At 39.6% G+C, this 25,872-nt stretch overlaps 1 protein-coding gene across 1 annotated transcript in view; it reads left to right on the top strand.

Moving 5' to 3' along the window:
• The first annotated feature begins 2,351 nt into the window (after positions 1 to 2,351).
• The window catches only part of BCL2 (BCL2 apoptosis regulator), a 224,292-nt gene continuing 200,771 nt past the window's right edge, over positions 2,352 to 25,872 (top strand). The window contains 3 exon segments of the mRNA XM_020995793.2: positions 2,352 to 3,423; positions 3,643 to 4,428; positions 4,430 to 4,594. Coding sequence (XP_020851452.1) covers positions 3,961 to 4,428; positions 4,430 to 4,594 — 633 coding nt within the window. The 5' untranslated portion in view covers positions 2,352 to 3,423; positions 3,643 to 3,960.

Below are 25,872 nucleotides of genomic sequence, written 5' to 3'. Positions count from 1 at the left end.
CCAAGATATTCATTTTACTGATAAGGAAACTGATGCCCAAGGAGGTTGTAACTTGCCTAAATTTACACAACTAATTAGCAACAGAGATCAAATTAGAATATCAGATTTCTCACCCCCAAGTCAGTTCACAGCTCTTTATCTTCTCACCTTTATATTTAATAGGGTCTGGGTCTCCAAAGTCCATCTAATCCAACCAACCCATTTACTTTTTTTTTTTGAGATGAGGAAACTGAAATCCAGGGGGGTTAAAATCAGAAGTGGGATTTGAACCCAGGTTCCCTAACTCCTGAGCCACTACTCTTCTCTCTGTACCAGGCTGCCTCCCTTAATATTGATAAATACAATTTTTGATGATAATTTTTTATTTCCTGGTGAAGGGAATTCTCAGTGACACAGCTCCCTTTATCAATACAACTTTACAATCTATAGTTTTAGAATTTTCTGGGTAACCGACAGGTTAAGCAACTCGCCCAGGCTCACACAGCTAGTCCTTATTTAAGAAAACCGCGAACACGCTGGCTCTGTGGCGGGATGGCACTTGAGAGTCTACAAGCCTGGGCTCTTTAATCGCTTCTGACACTAGCTTGTATGAACAAGGGCAGCCCGCTTCTTCTCGTCTGGGGGTGGGAGGCCAGAATGGTCCTGTGGGTGGGGATGACGCATCCACACCTTCCCGCCCCCGCTGGGTCTCTAAGTTTCACAAGTCTCTAGGCCTCTGGTATAAAATGGAGATAATTAACACCTACAGCAAGATTCAAATGAGATAATGTATGTAAATTGCTATATTACCTGACAACTATTGTTAGTAGCTGGCCTAGGGAATAGGGCGAGCTTTGTCAAATATACTATCTCCCGTCGGATACACTTTTTGGGGGGAAGGTACCCTAAGGTTCCAGGACTGTCTCCCTAAATGCTCCAGGGCCACCAGCTCCTGGACCCTCCAGAGCTAACTCCCGGTCAAACTTCTGAGAAAGAGGTAAAAGATGAAGAGAGGGGGAAGAATATATACTTAAAAAATCATTATAAGCTCCCCCCGAAACATTCCTTTCTTACCACACCCCCTATCCCAGGTACACACAGTTACATACACACAGCACACACAGACAACTACATTCAGCATCATTTGAGAAATAGTTTCGGAGGTGAAGGCTCCGAGGGGCTCATGGAAGCAATTGCAAAGTAAACACGCCTGCGGAGAGGCCTGATGGCCAGTCCTGAGTCAAACTCCCCTGCTTTGCGCAGGGCGCGCGCCAGCAGAGTGGGGGGCAGGCCAGCCCAGCCCGCGGCCTGAGCCAGGGTCCCCCTTGCAGGAGGCTGGCAGCGAAATCCAGACCGTCTGGCGGCATGAAGGCGACTTTTTTTTTTAATAGAATTGATTTTCCCAGACCTGCAGCTGTCTTATGTTTTCTCCCCTTTCATGATTATTTTGTTCACAGTACACCAACCCAGCCAACCGCTCTGTTTTCTGTAGTTGTTTGCATGGGTTTTTCTCCGGTTAAGTTGTTTTTGTCATTTTCCTGCCGCCCCCGCCTTCCCGCGCTGCCCCCCCTCCCCTTCCAGCCTGGCATCTGGGACGGGAGCGCTGCCCTCCCCGCTTTCCCCGGCTAAGGCGCGGAGAGCCCGGTGCCCCCGGAGCGGCGAGGCCATTATGTAATGCGCGGAGGCGGCCAGCTCCTGCCCGGCCCAGGAGGCTCCCGAGGCCGTCGCCGTCCGCGCGGTCGCCTCTCCCCCGTCCCCGGCGGGCCCGTCGGGCTCCCGGGGCCAGGCCCCGCGCGCGCCAGCAGCGGGAGGGAACCGAAAGAGAGCCGGAGCTCGGCCGGGCAGGGCCGGGGGGAATGCACTCAGCTCGAGGGGCGGCACCCCACCTCCCTCCAACAGTGCCACCCACCAGCAAGTCTTGGGCGGGCGAGCACTCGGCCCACCCCGGCCCCCTCCCCCTTTCCTAGCCCAACCCGCCTCACCCTGTGGGGGTGGTGGGGGCGGGGAGAGAATGGGACGGGGATGGCCCCGGGGGTGGGGGGTGGGTGGGGATGACACGGCCACACCTCCCCCCGCCCCGCCCAGTGCACTCGCGGCTGGCACCCCCACCCCACCCTCTCCCAAGGACGCTGGGCTCCCTGATCCCAGCCTCGTCGCTGTCCCTTTAATTGGGGAAGGGGAAGCTGGAGGAGTGGGGGGGAGGGGAGTCGGGGAAGGAGGAGGGTTTCTTTCTTCTTTTTTTTGAATGAACAGTGACGTAGCCCCCACAGGAAACCAGTTGGTTAGTGAGGAGAATGAAGTAAGAGGCCAGAATATACCCCCGCCCCCTTCCCCCAGTTCTCTTCTTCTCCTTCCACCCCCGCCCTCCCCGCCCCCCCTCCCCATCCCTCTCTGTCTGCCCCGCTGCAGCTGCACCGAACTCTCCCTGTGGCGCTGCTGCTGCTGCTGCCGCCGCTGCCGCCGCCGCCGCTGCCGCCGCCGCCGTTGCCGCCGCTGCTGCTACAAGTGAATGTGCATTAGCCGCCAGGACCTCCCCGCCGGCGGCGCACACAGCCGACTCAGTCACCCCAGCCCTGACTTCGCTGCACAGGGGTGGAGGTGGTGGAGGAGGCCAGGAGGAGGCGAGGAGGGGGGAGGTGCCGGTGCTGGTGGTGGAGGTGGAGGTGGAGGTGGTGGAAGAGGAGAAAGGGTGTGCGACAGCGGAGGGTGCCCCGGTGGGGTGCAGCGGAAGAGGGGGTTTGGAGGGGAGAACTTCGTAGCAGTCATCCTTTTTAGGAAAGGAGGGAAAAATAAAACCCTCCCCTCACGGCTTTACCCACACCCCTTCACCAGCACCACCACACACAGCGAGGTCTCCTCTCGTGGAGCACACGGTGGTGTCTACGCTTTCTGCCTTCATTTATCAAGCAGCTTTTTGGAAAATGTCTTTTCTGTCCGGAGTTTAATCAGAAGGGGATTTTTTTTTCCCTCTTCCATCTTTTTTTTTTCCCCTCCTCCTCTCCTCTCTCTTTTAAATGGAGACGTGAAGCAGTCATTGGAATAGAGATCAATGCCTGTACGCGCGCGCGTGTGTGCGTGTGTAAATTGTACAGGGAAAACCACAGGACTTCTGCAAAATACTGGATTGAAAATTGTAATTCATCTGCTGCTGCCGCCGCCGCTGCCTTTTTCTTTCTTTCTTTTCCCCCCCTCCTTTTTGCTCCTGGATTCTCCGATTGGGGTTTCTAGGGTTTGACATTTCTTTGGAGATGTCTGAAACAGAAGTCTGGGAATTAATTTGGAAATCCTTCTAATTTTTTCCAACTCCTGATTCATTTGGAAGTTTCAAAGCAAATATAACTTGAAAGTCCTGAAGATTTGTGGGATTTTTTCACCCCTTATGAGCTTGTTCTGTTTTCACAAAAAGGAAACTTGACAGAGGAGCATACAGTACTTAGAATACAAGTAAGTTCTTTGCACAGGAAAAATTACTTTATATAACTTTTAATAGACCTTTGAGGTTTTACCTAAAAGTGCATTAGAGTATGTTTGATTCCAAGGCTACTAAATTCTTATAAGTTGTATAATGTGTAACAGTAGTGGTAGTTAGAACCACATTCACTTAGAGTATCAAAAATGCACCTGATTTTGACTCAGTATGAGTTGTTTTTTTTTACCTTTCAGCATCACCGAGGAAAATAGAATAAAATAATCTAAATAATAACAATAGCGTGCCTCATGAAATAAAAAAGATACAAAAAGGAATTTAAATCATAAAAATACTGTGCATCTCATACCAAGGGGGAAACACCAGGAAGAATAAAATATTTCAGAGACAAGACTCCCCCAGAGACAAGAAATGAAAAGCACATCCAATAAAATAACTGGATTATAATTATTATTCTGTATTTTGGGGGGTGTGGGTGGGAGAGGGAATAAGAGGTGGGTGTTGTCACCATTTGGCTGCTTCCCTTGTATTCACTACTCCCTTCTTTGGGAACGATGGCTCACCCTGGAAGAAGAGGGTACGATAATCGGGAGATAGTGATGAAATACATTCATTATAAGTTGTCACAGAGAGGGTACGAGTGGGATGCTGGAGATCTGAGGGCACCAGCCTCTCCAAGTCTTCCTCCTGTTGTTGCTTCTGCCCCTGCTGTTGGGATCTTCTCTAACCAGCCAAGACATACACCTCTGCCTGCTGAACCCCAGGACTTGGCCACTTCTACGACTGCTGCTGCTAGAAACTCACCTTTGCCTCCTCCTCCTGCCGTTGCTGCTGCTACTGTTGCCGCTGGACCTGCTGTCAGTCCAGTGCCACCTGTGGTCCACCTGACCCTTCGTCAAGCTGGAGATGATTTCTCACGAAGGTACCGGAGAGACTTTGATGAAATGTCAGGTCAGCTGCACCTGACCCCTGTTACTGCTAGGGGACGCTTTGCCACAGTAGTGGAGGAGCTGTTCAGGGATGGGGGTGAACTGGGGGCGGATCGTGGCCTTCTTTGAATTTGGTGGTGTTATGTGTGTGGAGAGCGTCAACCGGGAGATGTCGCCCCTGGTGGACAGCATTGCCCTGTGGATGACTGAGTACCTGAACCGGCACCTGCACAACTGGATCCAAGATAATGGAGGATGGGTAGGTGTCTGGGCTGCATGTCTTGTTCGCTGTGAGTGTGAGCGTCTGTATCACAGGCTTGTCCCTGGATGCTGTCCCTGCAGTGTGTGGTCACTGCCCTGCCAAAGATGAGGGCAGCTAAGCCCTTCAAGGTGGGAGCAAAGGTTTTCCCTATGTTTTCCTTTACTTTTCTTCCCCCCCTCCCCTTTCACACCCCACTGGATGACCCCTTTCCATCAACATGGTTTCAGAGTATTGCTGCAGGTGAAGCATTTGCCAACTTGTAGTGGCTTCTGATAAGTTATCCTTGATAAAGGTTATGGGGCTCAACCTATCACTTTGTGGGGATTAAACTTCACTAGAGTACCAGGGAATGCCTCCTTCAGTTTCTATACCCTATACTGATTCACTATTAAATGTATAATCTAAGGAGAGAAAATGTGGGATGCCTTTTTCCCTGGAAAAAAAGAAAAAAAACTTCAGAGTACATTTTAAAGCAGGAAGCTCACATTCCAGAAGTTCCATTGGCTCAAACTTGTAACAAACAGGACTGTGAGATGTGTGTAATTTGTTACATGATTATGGGACTTGTCCACATGTAAGGAGATTGAAGTGTACAACAGTGTATTCAGGAAAGAACTTCAGGATATTAATGACTCAGTTCTGGTGGTGAAATACTTTGCATTTTATTTGTATAACTGGTTAACCCTAAGGCTTTGTTTTAGAATTTTAGATTCTGTTCAGCACATAACACCTGTTTCTTTTGATGAACTATTCTGCTAGGCAGAAATACTCTTTCTGATAGGCTAAATAAATGCTTTGTCCATTTTGTCAAATTGGCATTCTAATCCAGAACTTGCTGACAGTGACTTGACCATGTCATTGAAACTTGAATAAGATTCAGAACTAAATTCCGACCTGGAATCTCAGGGCTCATTTGAAGTGCAGAACTTTTGTATCCAAATTTCACTTATGGTAGACAAATAAAGCTTCTTGTTCTGAGTTTTAATTAAAGAATCCTTTTCTATGTTTCTGGGGACCTGAAAGATCACCTTAGAAGATGCTCCCCTCTCCTTTTATCCTTGGGAGAACTATTAATATTGCTCTATAAGACCTGAGAACAGAAAAAGGCCTAGGGATGACTGAAAGTGAAATTTTATGCACACATCCACAATGCACAGATGTTTGTACATGCACATATAATTTATGCAGAGTATTTAATATTTTATTGCAAAGTATGCTAATCATTTGTGTAAGGGAGAGAAGGACTGTAAAATGAAAATGGCACAAATATTAAGACATCTTTGTATTTAAAAATGAAATTAACTAGATTTGCATAATTAGCTTACATCTACTACATGGGGCAAATTTATTCTTAAGCTAACTCCCATTTAGTTAGATTTTTGGCTTTTTGGAAGAATTATACAATGTGGTTTGTGTGTATATGTGTGTGCTTTAAAAAAAATAGACATCAATTATGAAAACAAAAGGTTTATCACTGAAAGCACAGTTTCTCTGAACTATAGTTAAACATGTTATGTCAAGAAGCTAGGTTTATTTTTTCATAGCCAATGCCAAAGAGTATTTATTGTTAGGACTTGTGGTCTCCAAAAGGATCATCTCACAACTAAAACCAAACTAGGAATTGCTGAGAATATACTGTCAAACCCTCCCATCAAGTGGGAGAAAGCCCAGATGGCAATTGGCATCCATCAACTAATTTATTAATAAAAGTGGTAAAAAGAACATACATTTAGAGATGGTTGCTAAATCATAACATTTATCTTTGCAGTTTAGTTATAGCATATTCTGCTCTTTCCCTCCCTGTGACCTTGAGCAAATCTTCACCTCTCAGAGCCTCAATTCTCTCTGCTGTAAAATGAGAACTTTGGCTCTCAGGTTCTTACCAGCTTTAAATCCTATGACAGTCAAATCATATGCTTGTGAATCTGTGTTTTTAATGAAGACACTTTTTGGTCTGGAGGGGAGAAAGAGCTATCAAGTTTTCACATCTTTTCATGGTCCACAGGTATTTAAGATTGACAGTGACTACATTTATGATGTTAAAACATACATACAGTGAAAAGCCCCAAGATAGTGAAGGCAAGTTGTGACCAAACTTTGTTAGCTAAAATAAAATCACAAATGGCTTAAAGCAGGCATTTTGCTAGCTTTCAGAAGGAAACAGTTTGGTGATTTCAAGGAAAACTAAAGGGTTTATTGAAAAAAAAAGTCACAATGTATGGAAATGATAAGTGGTGGGAGTTACTGAATAAAAATTGTGACATGTGGGATCTTTGTTTAAGGAATTAAAATATTTAAAGTATTAAGCAAGAATGGCCAATTGCAAAGTGCAACCTTTCCCTACATTTCATTCTCTCCCCCCTCTCTCCCAGTAGCATGATCTCTCATAGAAAATCTACCCATAACCTTCTATTTTAGAATACTTTCTCATTTACTGCTAATCCAATGTAATCTAACCTTGTTCTGCCTTTCTCAAAATGTCATACAACAGCTTATTCAGATTTAAGAATAAGCCACATACAACTCAGTTTATTGTTTATTATTGTTTGCATTATCATTTCCAACTTGTTTGCATTATCATTTTGTATTTTTAATTTAGTATTTTAGTGGCACAAAAGAAGTAATCATTTGACATTCACTTAAGTCATCTGTGTCACCTTAGGCAAGTCACTTAACTTCCTTAGACCTCAGTTTCTCCACCTGTAAAATGAGAGGCTTGGATTATATACCCTCTGAGGGCACTCTACATCTGAGGTAATATACTGCGATACTAACCTCTTTAAAAGCTGATCATTTTCAATCTGCAGTTTTCCCAGGACTTAATAAATCAGTTTTTAAACTGCTTTATTAGTAGGTTAGCCTAAACTTGTGGGATTTTGTTGCTTTGGATACAACGTAACTTTTTGACACCAAACAAACTTTCTAGAGCGTCTGAGCCTTGGGCACTTAACTAAAGGCGAAAAATATATTACCTGTTTGGGAAATCATGGATTTGGCACGGAATGTCACACCTCTTATAGATCATCGTGACATTTACAGACAAAATCAAAGCTAAAGGGTCGAAGCCTGATATTCTTAAATCTGAAGAAGGTGTTCTGTGACATCTTGAAAATCACAGAGCAAGGTTAGACTATGTTGGGTTAGTAGTTAAGTGAGGAAGTTTTCTAAAATAGAAGGTTATTGAGTAGATTTTCTATGAGAGATACTGGGAGAGAAGGGGGAGAAAATGAGATGTTGGGAGAGGTTGCACTTTGTAATTGACCATTCCTGCTCTCCTGACAACCATCCCAAAAGTTCAGGTGCCTGGATAAATTCCTGAATGCCCACTGGGGTAGTCTAATCCTGGGAAGAAGTAAATTAGAAGTGGAGAGAAAAAAAGAGGCCATTCTCAAGGTAGTCAGGCCTATCTAATCATCTGTGTTTCCCAGGGTACCAAAGCAATTTGCATGGGCATCAGTGGTCCATTTCAGGTAAGTTAACATTTCTGTTTAAGTGTTAAAATTTCAAAGGAGTTGCCCCAGTGACGGTCAGATGGTTTAGCTCTTTTAATGACCCTGTTAACCATTATTTTATCATCCTGCCAGTCTGATTTTCTAAATGGCTACGGGGGCTCTGGGACTTTACTTAGGGACAAAGGAGCTCTTACAAGTTAAGTGTTACTAATATAGGCAGCTGATGGTCAGTGCAAACTGTTACACTTCTGATACTGCCGTGAAGTGAGAAGACATTCAGCTTGGTGTCTTACCATAGCGTAGTAATTAATTAGAGGATGAAGATCATTCTATAGGGTTCTTATTGTTTCCATTCCATATGCTTGCTGAGATAGCAGTGTCTCTTTTTCAGAATCTCAAATTTTCGTTGAAGATAGCTTTTGCGAGGCTGTGCTTTGGAGAGTGGGAATTTAGTTCTCTGCAACCCTTATTGGTTCCACTCAGATTGTTTGGTTACCAAGCAGTACTACGGCCAAGTTGAATGCAGTTCACAGCCACTGAGGCATCTGATTAACTGGATAGTCAGAGCATTCTCAAGCCAGTGTGCCAGATGATATGTGAAGGGACATCAATTTTCCAGCAGCTAAACATCAGCTGCTTAGAACCAATTTTGGCATCAAAATGTTAGGATTAAAAATAGCCCCAAAATATCTAGCTTTAAATAAAATAATGATGAACTTTCCTTGGGAAAGTACATTCTTTTAGCTAGTTAGGAATCACATGACACTCTTTAATAATTCATTGTGTAGATAAAATATATTGGAGCTCCTACAATTTTTTCTTTTTGGATTGATGTATAAGAAGAACTTCTTTAGGCCTGGACCTTTATGAAAGTTTATTGACTCCATTGTTAGTAAATCTAATTACCTTTAGTTTGGAGCCTGTTTTGTTTATCGTTGAGTTCCATCATTGAAAATGTGTTTTCACTCAACCACCAGGTTTCTATGGTGCTTTCTAATGAGAACTTGTTTTTGGTATTTCAGATTGCTTAAATGTCACTAGGCTACCCCCCCCTTCCAGGTAATAAAAAATACCCCAAAACTCCTACCTTGTTTCAGATGCCTCACCAAGTAGGTGAGTGGGTACTGCATATATTATTGGTGGTTTCTCCCCACCGCTGCCCTTCTAGGCTCACTTCTAAGGCCAATAATCATATTATAGAAATAGTGCAGCTACTAAAATTTATCAAAAATGCATTTGTGTTTTTTTTTGTTTGTTTTGTCTTGTTTTTGGTGAGGCAATTGGAGTTAAATGACTTGCCCAGAGTCACACAGCTAGTGAGTGTTATGTGTCTGAGGCCAAATTTGAACTCAGGTCCCCCTAACTCCAGGGCCAGTGCTCTATCCCCTGTACCATGTAGCTGCCCCCATGCATTTGTTTTTTTTTAAACAACACTGTCTTTGTTATATACAACTAAAGTTTTTTTTTCTTTTCGCCAGAGATGTATTATATTTAAAGTTCAAAGGTTTTGTTAAACCCTTTTAAGGTAAACTACTGTATTCACATGTAGCTGTGACCTTCTAGTTTCTTAACCTCATAAGAGATATTATTGAATTCAGATTTATTAATATAACAACTGACTGCACTTGTATTATGATATTCTTATACTCATTGAGATGAAGTTTGTGTTTTTATCTAAACAAAGCTGATGATGATCATTAGAGGGTACTATTAATAATAGCTAGCATTTCTATAACACTTTAAGATTTGCAAAGTGCTTTACAACTATGACCACATTGTTTTCCCTTTCAAAAACCCTGGGTGGTCAGTGTTAATTATTACCCCAATTTTACAGGTAGGGAAACTGAGGTAGACTTGCCCAGGGTCACCCAGCTCATAAGTACCTGAGCTAGAATTTGAACTCAGGTCTTCCTGATTCCAGGTTTAATGTTCCATACATTGCAGCACCCTCTGAAGACTCCAAGTAAGGAGAGACCAGAATTTGAATCCTGCTTCCTATCCTTTCAAATTAGGCAACCATAAGTGGTTACTTAATGTTCCTGAACCTTAGTTTCCCCCCTTGTAAAATCAGAACAATAATTCCTGTGGTATCCATACACAGGGCTATTTTAATGTTTAAATAAGATAATATTATAAAAAACACTTTTGAAAAAGTGCCACATAAATGCTCACTTTATTCTTGGGAGGCAACATGGTCCAAAGGCAAGAGTGGTGCATTAAGTGTCAGAGATCTTGGGTTCAAATCCATCTTGAGGAATTTACCACTTCTATAGTAGCAGGAAAATCACCCCGCCTCTCCAGCCCTTAGTTTCTTCAGCTGTAAACTAAGATAGTTGGCCACTGAGGTCTCTTATAATTCTAAGTATATGATCTTATTATTACCCTGAGGAGAAAAAGAACACCCTCATTCTGAGAATTTGTGTTATATACCACCTGTTTTATTTTTGTATGATCCTTAGAAGGAGTGAGAGCTGACATTGCAGAAAAAGTTCTATTCTTCAGGAAAACAATATTGTTCAGTTGTACTAGGCCTATGCAAATACTATATGAATGCTCTGTCTCTGTTTTCATTTAACATCGCTAGAGACTTTGAGTGTCATGAACAATCTGGTTTTGTTTGTCAGTTTAAAGAATGAGAAGCTTAAGAATTTTGTAAGCATACCCAAGCCACTAGGGACCTATGCCGAATAAATAAAAATCACTTACTATATTCTGGCAGAAAGAACTCAACAATACTTGGACTACTTACCTACAGGAGTGTTGCGAGAAAAGCACCTTGTAAACCTTAAAACGCTATTAAAACAACATTTATGTGTGTGTGTGTGTGTGTGTGTGTGTGTGTGTGTGTGTGCTCGCCTGAGTTTGTCAATGTAAGCACTTTTATAACTGTGGGGCAAGTGCAGAATTGAGATAATTTTCTACATCAATGGTGTCAAACAAATAGAAACAGGGTCCTCTAACCATAAATAAGGATCCCTGGGCACACATTGATTTAGAAAACCACCTATTAACATTATCTATGTTCTATTGTATTTTTACTTATTTTGTTAAATGTTTCTCAATTCCATTTTTAATTTTTTAAATTGAGTTCTGGCTGCACCAGGGAATGTTACAACCCCCCCCCCAATGTGTTTGTCTCTGTTCTACTTAATTCAAACCCCTCCCTTAAAAAACAAAAAAGAAAAAAAGAAAGGTCATGTTATCTTGTATGTGGATGCTTTGGGCATTTTTTTTTAATACTCAAAACAACCAGAGAATTTCTTTAAGTTCTTTACTCGCATGTTGAGACATAACCAACTCTAATATTTTAGTGGCTTATAAATTTAGGACTGGAGGGGAAAGTAGATTATTGAATCTCACCCCCTCATTTTACAGATGAGGAAACTATGGACCAGGTAGCTAATAAATGCCTGAGGGTAAGATTGGAATCTAGGTCTTCTTCACTCCAGTCCAGTGCTTTATAGCACACTGATTCCCACATTGGGAATCTCAATGATGTGGATATATCCTCTAATGATTCATCCAGTGCCACATTTGTCGGTGGCGTCCCATAAGTTAGCCACAGAGGTGCACTCTGTGCTGGAGAGAGGGGAATCTTTCTTCAGTTGGTCAAAATAAATCTTTAGGAAGTAATTTTCATGTGAAGCTTCACCTTGCTTACAGCACTGGCATCCATTTACCACCCATCCCCTTTTTTAAAGAAGACTAAATTTAATTTTTGGGTAGCTAAGTAGTGTAGTGGATAGAGTGCCAGCCCTGGAGTCAGGAGGACCTGAGTTCCAATCCAGCCCTCCGACACTTACTAGCTGCTGTGTGACCCTGGGCAAGTCACTTAACTCTGTTTGCCTCTGTTCTTTATCTGTAAAATGAGCTGGAGAAGTAAATGGCAAAACACTCCAGTATCTCTGCCAAGAAAACCCCAAATGGAGTCACAAAGAGTTGGTCACCACTGAAACGACTGATCAACAACAACAATAATTTAATTTTCACACTAAAATATGTTACTATTTCAAAAGACCTGTGATTTCGTTAGTATGGATACTCCTTCCATGAATCCATATCACAATTCATCCCTTTCTTAGTAGAGAGGTTCCTCAATTATTATGTTGTTCCAGATTTATCTCCTAGTAACCTACCTTTTGGTGATGAATCTCTCATTACTTAGCTAGGCTGGTCCCCCCATGACATTTATTGCCCAGGTCAGGACTTAAGACCTTTTCAGTTTTGTGCAACCTGCCATGGCTTGTTCTTTGTTGGCATGATGTTTGAGGGTCACCTCCCCACCAAGACAAGGCACTTGGAGGAAGTCTTATGGAGGCTGCTGAGTTTCGTTTGTGGAATAAATCATTTGGATTGTGGTTTCAAGCTGAACATTCTTTCTGGTTTCCAACCCAGACTGAAAACAATAATGACAACAAATCCTTGCTGTGGGGCATCCCCAAAGACGACCTATGCTGAAATTCTGTCCCTGCAGTATCCCTTTTTATGTAACATATTTTGTCTCTAAGTGTCAAGAATTCTCTGTCATTGTCTGGCCAATAGTTCTTCAGAACCTTTTATTTTGGGCAATATTTTTCTCTCAGCTTTTCTGAGGGCTATTCTGTTTAGTGCCTCCGTGTGTGTGTGTGTGTGTGTGTGTGTGTGTGTGTGTGTGTGTGTGTGTGTGTGTTGTGTGTTGGTGTCTTCCTACTCTTTGCCATCTGTAGACCAAGTATAATTTGGAGGTTTTTGAGAATGTGTACCAGTAAATTCCTTGTATTCCTTCTCAGCTATTCTAGTCCATGGCCAAAAGGCAGTGCTTTCCTACCTTCCCTCTTGTATCTAGGCATCCTGCCACCAATCCAACACAGTAGTATAATATTAATCCTGGATTATTCTAAATAGATTTTTTTCAAGGGTATCTCTACCTTCCACTGGAAGGGTCCTTTGCTTTTACTTCTATGGCTATGCATGCACAGAATATGAGTATCTATCAAGCTAGCGACCCTTGTGCTTAAAAAATACTGGAACTTACTACAAAATTTTTCTTAGCCTTTGGACTAGATCACTCAATAAATTGTCCTAATGATGAAAATTATTTCTATAGCACATTTCTTATGCAGCCACTATTTTGATGACCTTTTCCTCTTAAAACAATCTTCACAATGAAAAACTAGTTTCTGTAGCTGATAAGACAGTTGTATGGTCAAGGATTTTAAAGAGGAGAAAAAAAATAATTTGGATTTTTATTGTTACTGATTGTGTGTATTTAATTTTGCTTTAAGCTTAGGGCTATGGTTTCTTTTTAAATGATTTTACTCAGGTGGCTGTTCACTTGTGCATTAGGCTTGAATTGAAAGGAAGAAAAATGTAGATAACTTTTAACGAATACTATAACTTAGTTAATTTAATATGTATAATAAGAGAACTGAAAGGGAGGGGAACTTCCCTTTGTTAAATATTTGCCCAACTAGCACTATTTATATACAATTAGACTTAATAAAGACTCTAAAATATCTAGAGCATTCTTTTAATTTTCTTACTGAAATGGATACAAATTTCTGAGGGGAATAATTAGAACAGCATAAAGAATTGTTTATTTCATATAATGTGTTTATATACCAGGAAAATGTTTGTGACAGATCTCCATAACAAAGGGGCTCTTCCTTTAACAAAAAACAAAGAAACAAAAAAAGGATGGGCATTTTTAGGCTATAGTACTTTTCAGCTTATCAGAAGCTAGCCTACTAAAATGCAATTTGTAAAGATTCACAGTTTCTTAGATTTTATTGGAGAGTTTTTATTCAATAAAAAACTTAAATTCTCTTGTATACCTAGTCATCTGTTAAATTTTCAAAGGGGAACTATTTCTCTTTTTAGATAAAAAAAAATACTTTATAAACTTAAGCGTTTTTATGAAATCTTTTGACAATGATCCATCCACCCAACCCAAGCCCTTAACTTACATGGTTTCTTTCCTTTGCTTTGTATGCGTGCTAACAAAGAGATAACCCCCTTTGTCCTTAAGGACTAATGGTTGCCTCATTTGAGCTGCCAGGTAGACTTTTGGGTCTGTGTCTACCTCCAGCTTGTCATCTGGCCTCACTATATGTTCTAGAAATAGTTCCTATTACTTGTCAATGCCTAATCAATCAATCAATAAAGCATTTTATTTTCTAGTACATACAAAGTACCATGGTTGACTCTGGATAGACAAAGACAAAAGTGCAGATTCCCTCAAAGAGCCTATATTCTATTATACAGATAGCATACACACATGTTTCTGTATATGGCATGTAAGCAAAGTAGAAGTAGAATCTGGTTGAAGAAGGCAAGAATACAGAGGCAATGACCTTTGAACTTAGAAGCCCTGGGACTCAAGTCCTGCCTTTGGCACATTGTAGCTTTGTGACCCTGGGCAAATCACTTCACCTCTCAGTACTCTCTGTCTTTTTTTTTTTTTTATCATGTCTGACTCTTTGTGACCCTATTTGGGGTTTTCTTGACAAAGATATTGGAGTGGTTTTCGACTTCCTTCTTTAGCTTGTTTTGCAGATGAGGAAACTGAGGCAAACAGGGTTAAATGACTTGCCCAGGGTCGCAAAGCTAGTAAGTGTCCATGGCTATGTTTGAACTCATGAAGATGAGTCTTTCTGGTTCCAGGCCTATAACTCTATCCAGCAGGCTACTTAGCTGTCCTCTCGGTACTCTAGGTAACTCTTTAAGGACATAAAGTACAATGAAGGTGCTTCCCTTCTTTGACAGAATTTCCTCATTTGAGAGTGCCTTCTGCCCTCAATGTACTCGTAATACAATGTATAATACTTGCAAAACAATATATTTGTAATACAAAATCTCTTTAGGGGTTATGGTCTTTCCTCAGGTAGACAAATGTTGAATTTTTAAATCTGAATATGCAAATTTAACTAAAATAATCTATTATAAATGCTGATCCTCCTGAAAAAGCTGTTGAACCTGTTAGACAGCGCTAGTCACTTGTATGCTGGTGTGGAAAGGGAGCAGTATTGCCGGTGTTACTTACATTATTTTCTTGGATTATCTCTTCTTGATTTCCATATGGAAGTTACTATGGAATTTGCCTATATCACAGACATCATCTGGCACATTGCATTTGCAGCATGTGCCTAAATGGTTGGGGTGAGGGTGGTAAGGAATGAGGGGGAAGCTCTTTATTTGGAAAATCTATGTTTCCATTTATGTCTCTTCTTCAGCCTCAGAATTCCAGTGATAGAACCATGTTCCATCTCTAGTTAATAATCAGCTCATGAAACTCTCTGGGGCTTCAGTGTAATGAGTCAGAAGCTTATGACTGAGCTTTACTCGGCTCTTTATTATGTCTCTTGAAAACAATAAGAAACCACAGTGTCAAGTAGAACTTTAATTTTTCAAGGGAGATTTTTCCATTGAGACCAATTCATCTTTCTTTTTTTATGGAGTCTTAAACACTTCATTTCTCTAACTGTGTTTTTAAAAAAAAACTGTGACAGATTGAAGAATCTCCAAATACTTTATAAGATTAACTGCCTAGAGCAAAAATCAAAAATGTGAGTATTAAAGGTTATCTTTTCTTGTCTTCTTCTGTATGTGATCTGCTGGCCTAAGATATTTTTCTATTCTCTGTCAGAAGAAGACATATTATATATTAATCCCTAATTTAAATTGTGGGCAAATATGCCATATAACTACTTGTATACCTATGTTAATTCAGCATTCAGGAAACATTTATTCAGTATATAGGCATGTACACGTACACATACATATATGTATGCACGTATGTGTGTGTATATATATGTATACATGTACACATATATATACACAGAAAAGAAAGTATGCAATATATGTAAGATAGCAGATTCGTTTCTGGGTTGAGTGGGGATATCAGGGAGGATTTCTGGAGGAGAGGATACCAGGTAGGATTTCCTTGGGCTGGGCTTTGAAGGAAGCTGGGAATTCTACCAGGCATGGATTCTATAGTCTGCAAAGACTAGAGATAAGATGTCATAAGTGGGAAACAGCAAGTGGGACAGTGTGGCTAGGACATAGCATGCAGGAAGAAGTGTAATATGGCAGATCTGGAGAGGCTGGCTCGAGTCAGGTTGTGAAGGACTTTAAAAGTTAAACAGAGGAGATAATATTTGATCTGAGAGATGCTGGGGAGCCACTGGATCTCCTTGAGCAGAATAGTGACCTGGTCAGACCCGTGATTTAGGAATATCAGTTTGGCTGCTATGGGGAGGGTGGTTCAGACAAGAGAAAGATTTGATGTAGCAAGACCAATTTGGAGGCCATTGCAATAGTGTAGGCAAGGAGTAATGAAGACCTGAACTGGGTGGTGGCTAGATGTGTGGAGAGAAGGGTGTGGATATGACAGATATTAGACAGGAAGAATCAACAAGACTTGGCAACTGTTTGGGTGAAAGAAAGGAGAGTCGAAGATGATCTTTATGTGGCTGGAAGTCTGGTGATAATCTGAACAGAAATAGGGACATTAGGAAGAGGGCAGGGTTCAGGTGAAAAGATAACAAGTCATGTTTTGGATAAGGTGAGTTTGAGACGCCTACAGAATATGCAAATGGAGATGTCCAATAGTAGTTGGTAATATGGTTCTGGAGCTCAGGAGAGTATATCTAGATCTGAGAGTCATATCCTGTGAAATAATAGTTGGACTTAATAGGAATTGATTTTATCACCAAGAAAAAAAGTACCCTCCCCAGGACAGCACATAATCTAATGTAGTCTGTACATATACATTCCTATTAAATATATTTTCAGTGTTGCTATGTTTGCATAATATCACTCCTAAAATCCCTTTGGTGGATTCCTCTGAATTATGTCCAAATTATTCATTGTACTTTCGAGATAACTAACTATCCCAACATTCCATGATCTGTCTGCTTACTTTATCAAATGAGGTAAGATGAGTTTTTTCCTTGTCTCCACTAAGGGCCCTCTCTTTCTGATTCTTCATTAACCAAAGTGAATCTTGCTTGAAACCTTGTTCATTATTCGCTCCACAAATTCCTTGCTTCTTTTAAATTCAGTTAAATTAGACTAAAGGAACTTGAGACTTAAATCTCATAGCAACTTACAGAATCCTACCATAACCTTTATTGTATAGGTGAAGGTTTCAACTAGTGTTCAGTGAAGACTAATACCCATCAATAATATGTAAAGTCCACAACTTTTTAGTGGAAATTAAAACAATCTACAACATCCACTTAAAACATGATCACTGTTGGTTTTAAGATTTTATCTTTTGTATTTGACTTGGCAAATGAAATTGTATACATCTCCAGAGGGAGATTATCTTGTATTTTAATTTATATTAAATATTGAACTAGGTATTCAGGGTAATGTTGGATATTTTTCCCTTGTTGAGGATTACCAAATATATACATATATATCTGTATCTATATAAAATATGAAAAAAACTATAATTTATTAAACACAAAGTTTATTGAATTAAATTGAGTAATCTGTAACAGCTACATCTATTTTGTTTCTGCTTTATCTCTCAAGCCTAAAGATTTTAAGGTTCTCAAGGGTAAGATTTCCTTTTCCAAATATTGTGAATTTTTACCTTTAATACAAATTGAATGATTAATTCATTTTTTCATTCAATGAATATTTCTTGAGTACCATACTGTATGAAAGATACTATGCAAGACACTGTAGAAACCATAGGAAAGAAATTTGATTTGAATTGCAGGCATTGTCTCTGCTCTCACAGAGTTTGCAATCCAGTATGATTCACTGATTATATTGATGGTGATTAAGGAATTATATTCAATTCAGCTCCACACAGAAGTCAAAGACCTGTCTATAGATTACTCATTTTCTTCATTTTATATATCACGAATTAATTCCTCAAGAAGAATTGGAAGTCACCGGATGTGGAAAGCAACAAGAAACATCACAAAAAATGAAATTGACTGTGTTATGAGACAGGAAACAACTGGTTACCGATATGGAGTAATTTCAGAATCAGTGCTGTCTGTAGTCAGATCATCAACTACTTAGAACAAAGGTCAAAATCAATACCAAATGAAAGAGGGATTCCCCATAGATGGTGAAGTTCTCTGGGGTATTCTTTTTTGTAGATAGCATTGTGCTGATTGCATTAATTAACAATCAATGAGCATTAAGTACCTACTATATACCAGGCACTGGAGATACAAAGATAAAAATAAAAACCAGCTCTAGCCTTCATGGAATTTTAACTCTATGGGGGGAGATCCCCCCAGAATGAATACTTAAGAATATTATAGGTAGGTTCTCCTCAATAATATCAGATCCATGGCTTCTCAAAAAAGATCAGCCTATTAATCTGTAGAGCAAAAAGTACATGGATTAAGAATATGTTGCCCAGTTTTCTAGATAGCCTGTTGAATTAGTCCATCAACCCATCTTCAACAGGCACTGCAGAATCAAAAAAGGCCCAGAATTGAGTCAGACAAGGAGAGAGGGATGGATAGCATTTGGGAAATTGTGTAGTACTTTCAATGATCACAAGTTGCTTTATAATGCCAAAACCCACTTTTTCATTATCACTATTCTCCCAGAGATGATATATAGCTGTGAATCATAGAATGACGTTATCTCTGAAAAATAAAAATTGTAGGTGACTTAAAGGCATTGGAAATTCATTGTGGGTGTCATTTAAGTTGCAACATATTAGCAGTGACTTGTGCATAAGAAGTGGGATAAAAGACACAATCCAGGAACGGTATGATTGGGACAAAGAGATGGGAGAGTCATGTAGCAAGAGCAAGGGAGAATAGAGTGATATTTTGCTATTCTGGGTATTACACAAGTTTCCATTCACTATTCAAAGCCCTAGGCAAAACCCTCCAGTTGTTTGAGTGGATCTTTTATGGAGGATGTATGGAACGACATTGATGATATTTGCACAGGACGAAAAAAGTTGGATGGGCTATGATTCATATTGGTTGAAGGAGGGCCAACATCAAGTGAGATCCTGGGTCCATTGTGGTTTCAAACTCAGTTGATAATGTTATTGTGAGATATAAATAATCTCAGTTTCTCCCGATGCCTAGTTGTCTTACTTGAAGCTCATTGTGTCTAAAAGCAAACCAATCATCCTTTCCCTCAAACCTTTTTCTCTTCCTAATGATCGTATTTATTTTGGCAGCATCATCATCCAGGGGAACAACCTTAGAGTTATCTTTTAACTATGACTTTTCCCTTGTCCCTGGCATCCAATAAGTCATCAAATCCTGTCAACTCTGCATCATCTCTTGCCTCTGTCCCTATCTTAACATTCTCATTACCACTATTCTAATTCAGTTCTCATTATCTGCTAACTGGTCTCCTCCTTCCCCTCCTTCTAATGCCTAGCCCTGATCACATCATTCTACTGTTCAAGAATATCCAATGGATTCCTAATTTCAATGTTCATAGCCAAGACCTTCTACAATCATCTCCAAACTACCTTTTCAGCCTTATCTCGCACTATTTTGCCTCATTCCTATTATGTTTATCTCAGCCAAGCTAATGTATTCATCCTGTACTTTCCTGCCCCTGAACCTATGATCACAATGTTCTCTACAACTGGAATGCTGTCTTCTGTGCTGCCTAGTTCTGCCTATTGAAATTTTATCCATCTTTCAAGGCCCACTTGAACTGCTACCTCTTCCAAGAACTCTTCCCTCAAGTTGGAAGTGACCTTTCCCTCTTCTGAACTCTAATAACATGTTGTTTAAAACTCTATGAACTTAACATTCTAGTTTGTGTCATTATTACTTGTATACATGTTTTATCTCTCCATACAGATTGCTAACTCTTTGATGTTTGACAATAGGGATTTTATCTTGTATCTTCCCAATGTTCAGCATAATTCCTTGCACATAGCAAGTCTTTAATAGCTGCTTGCTGAATGTTTGAGAGAATACTTAGTATGCCAGATTAACTTTGCTCCAATTAGTAAGTATTTTTTCTTTTGTAATATTTTATTTTTATGATGAAAAGCAACCATTGAAATTTCAGTGTACAAAGATTAGAAAAAGAGTTGTACATAAAATCGTAAACTTGTATGGTTTGTTTTTAAGAAGGTATGGTTTGTTTTTAAGAAGAGATACATTAAATCAAATACATTAGTAACAATTATTTGCTTATTTCCTCTTGTGGATTTCTTTTCCTTTTATTCTTTGTATTTTAAAATGTTTCATTATTTATTTATTGTATTTCATGTAATTTCATTTATTTTTTACTTATTAAATTTCATTATTTATTTTAAAATGTGTATTCCTTCCCTAGTCCCCCTTTTTCTTTTTTCTCTCTCATTCTCCCTTTCTTTTTCATTCTTTCCTCCTTTCCTTCTTTCTTTTCTTTCCTTCCTTCCCACCATCCCTCTCTTTCTTCCATCTTTCTTTCTTTCCTTATTATCTTTCCCCTTAATCTTACCTTCTTATTTCACTATTTGTTTTGAAGCCTCAGAGTTAACTTCCACCTACTTTTCTTATGTACTCAATCAGTTTTCAATTTCTATAGGCTCTATTCCTTCCATCCCTCTATTCCTACCACCATCACCCTCATTATTTTATTATAGGGCCTCAGCACCACCCCGCCCCTCCTGAATGATCTTCCTGCCAATAGACTCTTCCTATCTAATATGTCTCTCAGACCATTGCCAGAATAATCTTCCTTAGGTGTTGAGCTCATCATGTCACTATTTAGAAATCTTCAGTGGCTCTTTTGCCTATTGAATAAAGTTCAAGCTGCTTTGCTACACATTTGGGACCCTGGATAATCTGGTCCCACCTTGCTATTTCAGTCTTCTATTACTCTCTTCCATGAATTCTGTGCTCCCTCCAAACTGGATTACTCTTAAAACCCTGAAAATGTCCTGTAGTCCCCATCTTCGTATCTTTGCACATACTGTTCTTATGCCTGGAGTGTGTCCTCCCTTTTATTTGCCTGCTGAATTCCTTCTGTTATTGTTGTTCAGTTGTGTCTGACTATGACTCTATTTGGGGTTTTCTTGGTAAAGATATTGGAGTAGTTTGCCATTTTCTTCTCCAGCTCATCTTACAGATACGGAAACTGAGGCAAACAGAGTTAAGTGATTTGCCTAGGGTCGCACAGCTAGCAAGTGTCTGAGGGCAGATTTGAATTCAGGAAGATGAGCCTTCCTGACTCCAGGCCCAGCACTCTATCCACTGTGCAACCTAGCTGCATAACTGTTGTTCAGTCCTGTCCAACTTTGTGACCCTCTGGAGCATAGCACGCCAATGCTATCCGTGGATTTTTCTTGGTAAAGAGGTTTTTCATTTCCTTCTCTAGTGGATTAAACAAACAGAAGTTAAATGACTTGTCCAGGGTCACACAGCTAGTAAGTTTTTGAGGCCAGATTTGAACTCAAGTCTTCTTGACTTCAGGCCTAATACTCTATCTGTTGTGCTGCGTAGCTGTTTCCTACCCATCCTTTAAAGTGGAGCTCAAATGCCTTCGCTTCCATGGGACTTTCCCTGATTCCTCTTATCAACCAGAATTTTGCCTTTGGGAATTTATTTATTTTACTCCTATCTAATGCATTAATCATAACCTATAGTGTGTTATCATTATTTATGTATGCATGCCAGCTCTGTAATAGACTGTAAACTCCCTGAAAGCATGAGACCTGATCCTATCTAAATTTCGTATTTCCTTCAGTGCCTCATGCACTGTCATGTTTGTGCACAGTCATCTCTCAATAAGTGTTTGTTGAATGAATCCTTTTTGCAACCCAAAGATAAAGGAAACATAAATTCAAAGTCACAGGGAGAGAAAAATTTCCCTTACCACTAGCCTCATAGAGATGAGCAGTTAAATCAAGCATGAACTTTGGAAGTCAGTAGGCACTCATTGCTCAGTCAGGTCCCAGAAATGAGAGATTCAGTCTAAAATTTGAAAGAGGAATTTTATTGGCCACAGAGAATCACCAATCATGAAAACCAAGAGAACATCATGGGCGAAATTCATTGTGCTTTTGGGTATCTGCCACTGACCTTAAGCTGCTAGATAAGAGCAGATTCCTGAAATTACATTGTTTGAAGAAATGGTAGAAGTCTCATTTGGAGAAACTTCATCTACCTGAAAAAAAGCCAAGCTTGTGATTGCTTGTCACTTATCATCTGTCAGTGGATGATTATGTGATTTCACTGCCAGTAGTGGATCTTGACTGTCTTTCTCCAGAGGCTCTCTTAAAAGGGAGATGTGTATCTCACAGTTTTCCTTGTGGGGGAAAAATGTGCACATGCGAACATACTTTTTCAGTGGTCATCGAGTGGCTGTCTGTGTGAGTGAATTCAGAAACTTGAGAACTTAAAGATAAGTAGCCCTGCTTTCTTAGTATCTGCCCGCTCTGTTGATGCCAGATTCATCTTTAGTGAACACATTCAGTGACAGCAGCATCCTTGAGTTTGTCCCTGTGCGTGAGAAAATGAGTTTCCCTGTTTTCTAACAGCCTACCACTCAGAAATAAATGACAGGCAGTGAACAAGTTTTTATTGAAAGTAGTTGTCATTTCCATGAATGATACTTGGAGACCATAGTTAAGGGTTATTCGTTTTCCTTTTTATGCTTGGCTTGTGTGTGAAAATGACAAGTTGTCATGACAAAGTGTTAGGTAACCATCAGGCTTTGTCTTGTTAATGTGAATGTTTGGAGTATTCTTCATTTGGTTCATTTAAAAATTAACTAATGAGATGATTGAATGTCAACTAACATTTGGAAACACTTTCTGTCAAGTTCTGGTTGAATAAGCTAGATGATTTAATACTTTCAGAACTGGGAGAGGAAGGAAAATTTGAAAGAAGAGTTGAAGCCCTTGGGTGGTACTTCCAACTTGTACCTGCTCTGCCCTAGTCAAAGCAGGGTGCTCTTATTGAATAATCCACTTGAACCTATTCCTTTCCCTGGGATTTGTTGCTTTCTGACACATTATCATGACAGGGCATGACAGAAGTGTATCAAGAAATGCTTAAGACTTCTGATTCACTGGCTTTTTGTGATAGAGTTGTCAGGTTTTAATTTTTAATTTAATTTTAAATTAAATTAAATTTTAATTTAATAAAAAATAAGGTAACATACCTTAAAAGTCTATGGTAAAAAGTCTGATCAGGTAAAAGTCTAAGGTGTTTCTTACTTCACATTCATTTAAAATGCCATCATGAAAGTAACTAGATGCCACAAGGGATACAATGCTAGCATAGGACCTGGTACATAATAGATGCTTAATAAATGTTTGTTTCCTGGCTGACTGATTTCTGACTTGTAGCTTACTGTGCTTTCTCCTATACCACACTGCCTGCCTAGGCATATTTTAGTGATGATGATAATGTTCTTTAACAGAATAAAAAGTTACTTCAAAAACCGTGTTTATATATGGGGAATATATTTAATTTTGAAAAGTAGGACACATTAATAACATCCTCTAATATTTCATGTCACTGATCTCTTCAAGATAATTAAAATGGGCCTAGTCTTGCCTTTCATGTTATTTTTCATCCCTAGAATCAGCTTTTATGTTTTGTCATGTTTGCAGCATGAAAGAATTTAACTGCTTGGTGTTTTACACATGCACATACTCACAGATCTCTTGAGGGTGTGTTTGCAAAGTGTTGTTTGGGGCTTGACCATATGATTCTTATTAAAGAAAATGGGAATGATGTGTCTAAAACCTCTAAAAGGGCTTTGAAATCATAAGCCCCATGAAAAAGGGAATAGAGGGAGCTTAGAAAAACAAGCCATTTTTGTTAGTTTTTGTGATATTCAAAATAGCTCTTCCTTTTGTACTTTATTTTTAATTTTAATTGTTTTTTTTTAATGCACTGCCTCAGGGGTCTTAATGTTTTCTCATATACGTGTTGTCCTTGTACAATAAAATGATGATTCTCAGCCACCATCAGTAATTATGAATGCAATTGAACAAATGCAAATTTGTTGGTAAAACCTTTAGGATGGCTAACTATCATTGCCTGTGTGGTTCCTAGAGTCATATGGAAATTTGCACAAATGGATGTTTAATTTTGATTTTTTCCCATAGCTGAAAAAACCCCCACCATCATACTCTGACTTACTTTAGCATTCTGATGTTGTCAACATGTAACATTTTAAAATTGTTTTGATTCAATCCAGTTCAACAGCACTTACTGTGTATAAGGCACTGGTCTAGGTGTTAGGGAGACAAACACAAAACTGAACAGGCCTTGCCCTCAAGGAGCTTATATTCTATTGGGGTTCAGGGATGGACCATTTATTCCTAAGAAAATACAGGGTATATATAAAGTAATTTCAAGGGAGAACACCAGCAATGGGGTAAAGTGGAGAGTGGAATGTGTAGGGAAATAGGAAAGATCTCATTTATGAGAGATACCTTTTGACCTATGTGCATTGAAGGAAACTAGAGATCCTAAGAGGTGGATAGAATGAATTCCAAACATGGGGAACTACTTGTGGAATGTGATATAGAGTCGGGAAGAGCCAAGGCCAGTTTGACTGGAATGCACAAAAGGGAAGAATATGAAATAAGACTGGATTAGTAGGTGGCAGTCATATTCTGTAGTGTTTTAAATGGCAGTCTGAATATTTTATCTTTTACCCTGAGGGCAATAGGGAGCCACTAAAGATTTTTCGAAGAGAGTGCGGTGGTCATAACATTTTAGGAATATCAACTCTACAACTGTGTGGAGGATGGAATGGAAAAGAGAGAGCTTGGAGGCAGGAAAAGACAATTAGGGAGCTAATGTAGCAATTAAGGTGAGAGGTAATAAAAGGGAAGAACTAGGGTAAGATTAGGCTTTGGGAATGGAGAAAAGGAGGCCAATGGGAGAGATATAGGGGAGACTCCACAAGACTTGACTGATTAGGCATAAAGGGAGAAGACTCAGAAATGATTCCAAGTTTGCAAAACTGTATACCTGGAAGGGTGGTGGTACCCTGAATAGAAACAGGGAAATTTGGAGGAGGGAAGAGTATTAGTGGAAATATAATGACTTCTATTTTAGACCTGAGTAGAATTTCATATACAAATGATACCTCCAGGTGGAGATGTCCAGCTGATAGTTGGGGCTGAATGTATAGATTTAGGAGTCATCTGCATCGTTATTTATTGTGTCAGATACCTTGCAGGATATAGAATTAAAGGTGAGATTTTAATTTTCTTTGCTAAATTATTTGGGCTATTCTCCTTCTCCTTGTCCCCTTGTTCTTTCCCAGTTCCCTGGATCTCATGTCTTAAAACAGTGATAGTTTGCTTCATCAAGGGTCAGTAGTTGATGTGGATTTTATTTAGTTAAGTAAAGCATTAATTGGCATTTTCTGCAATCAAAATGGTGATAACATCAAGAAGATAATTTTCCAGAGAATTTTAAATCTATAAGCACAAACTAACTAGTAAAAATTTTTTTGATTTAATGCTTTTCCATCTTCTGTCTCTTCTATGTTTGTTTAGGAAACAAAATCATTTTTAGGTTTCTTATTTTTATTTGAGTAAGCTTCTAAAATGAATCTTTCCCAGAACACTGAAGATTGCTTTTAATTAAAAAAAAAAGGCCTTGGTTTTATTTTTTTGATTGTTATATTCTGCCTTTTTCATCTTTGGCCCCAAGATTTTATGTTACTAAGATCTTTGAAAATAGTTATTAGCTTCTAGATTGATTATACAGCTTGAACACTCTGGCTCACTGTTCCAGAGCCAGGCTGGTCTATTTGTTCCTTGGAGTTCTATTTGTCTTTTTCTCTACTGCCATTGGCTTAAACCTACACCGGTTACATTATTCACCCCTTCCCCCATCTCTTAAGGACCTATGACTTGCTCCCTAG

This window comes from Phascolarctos cinereus, unplaced genomic scaffold (genome assembly GCF_003287225.1).
Source record: "Phascolarctos cinereus isolate Bilbo 61053 unplaced genomic scaffold, phaCin_HiC Scaffold_4;HRSCAF=312, whole genome shotgun sequence".
NCBI classification, from domain to species: domain Eukaryota; kingdom Metazoa; phylum Chordata; class Mammalia; order Diprotodontia; family Phascolarctidae; genus Phascolarctos; species Phascolarctos cinereus.
Note: the sequence above shows the minus strand (reverse complement) of the source record. Positions and strands in the feature narration are given on the sequence as shown.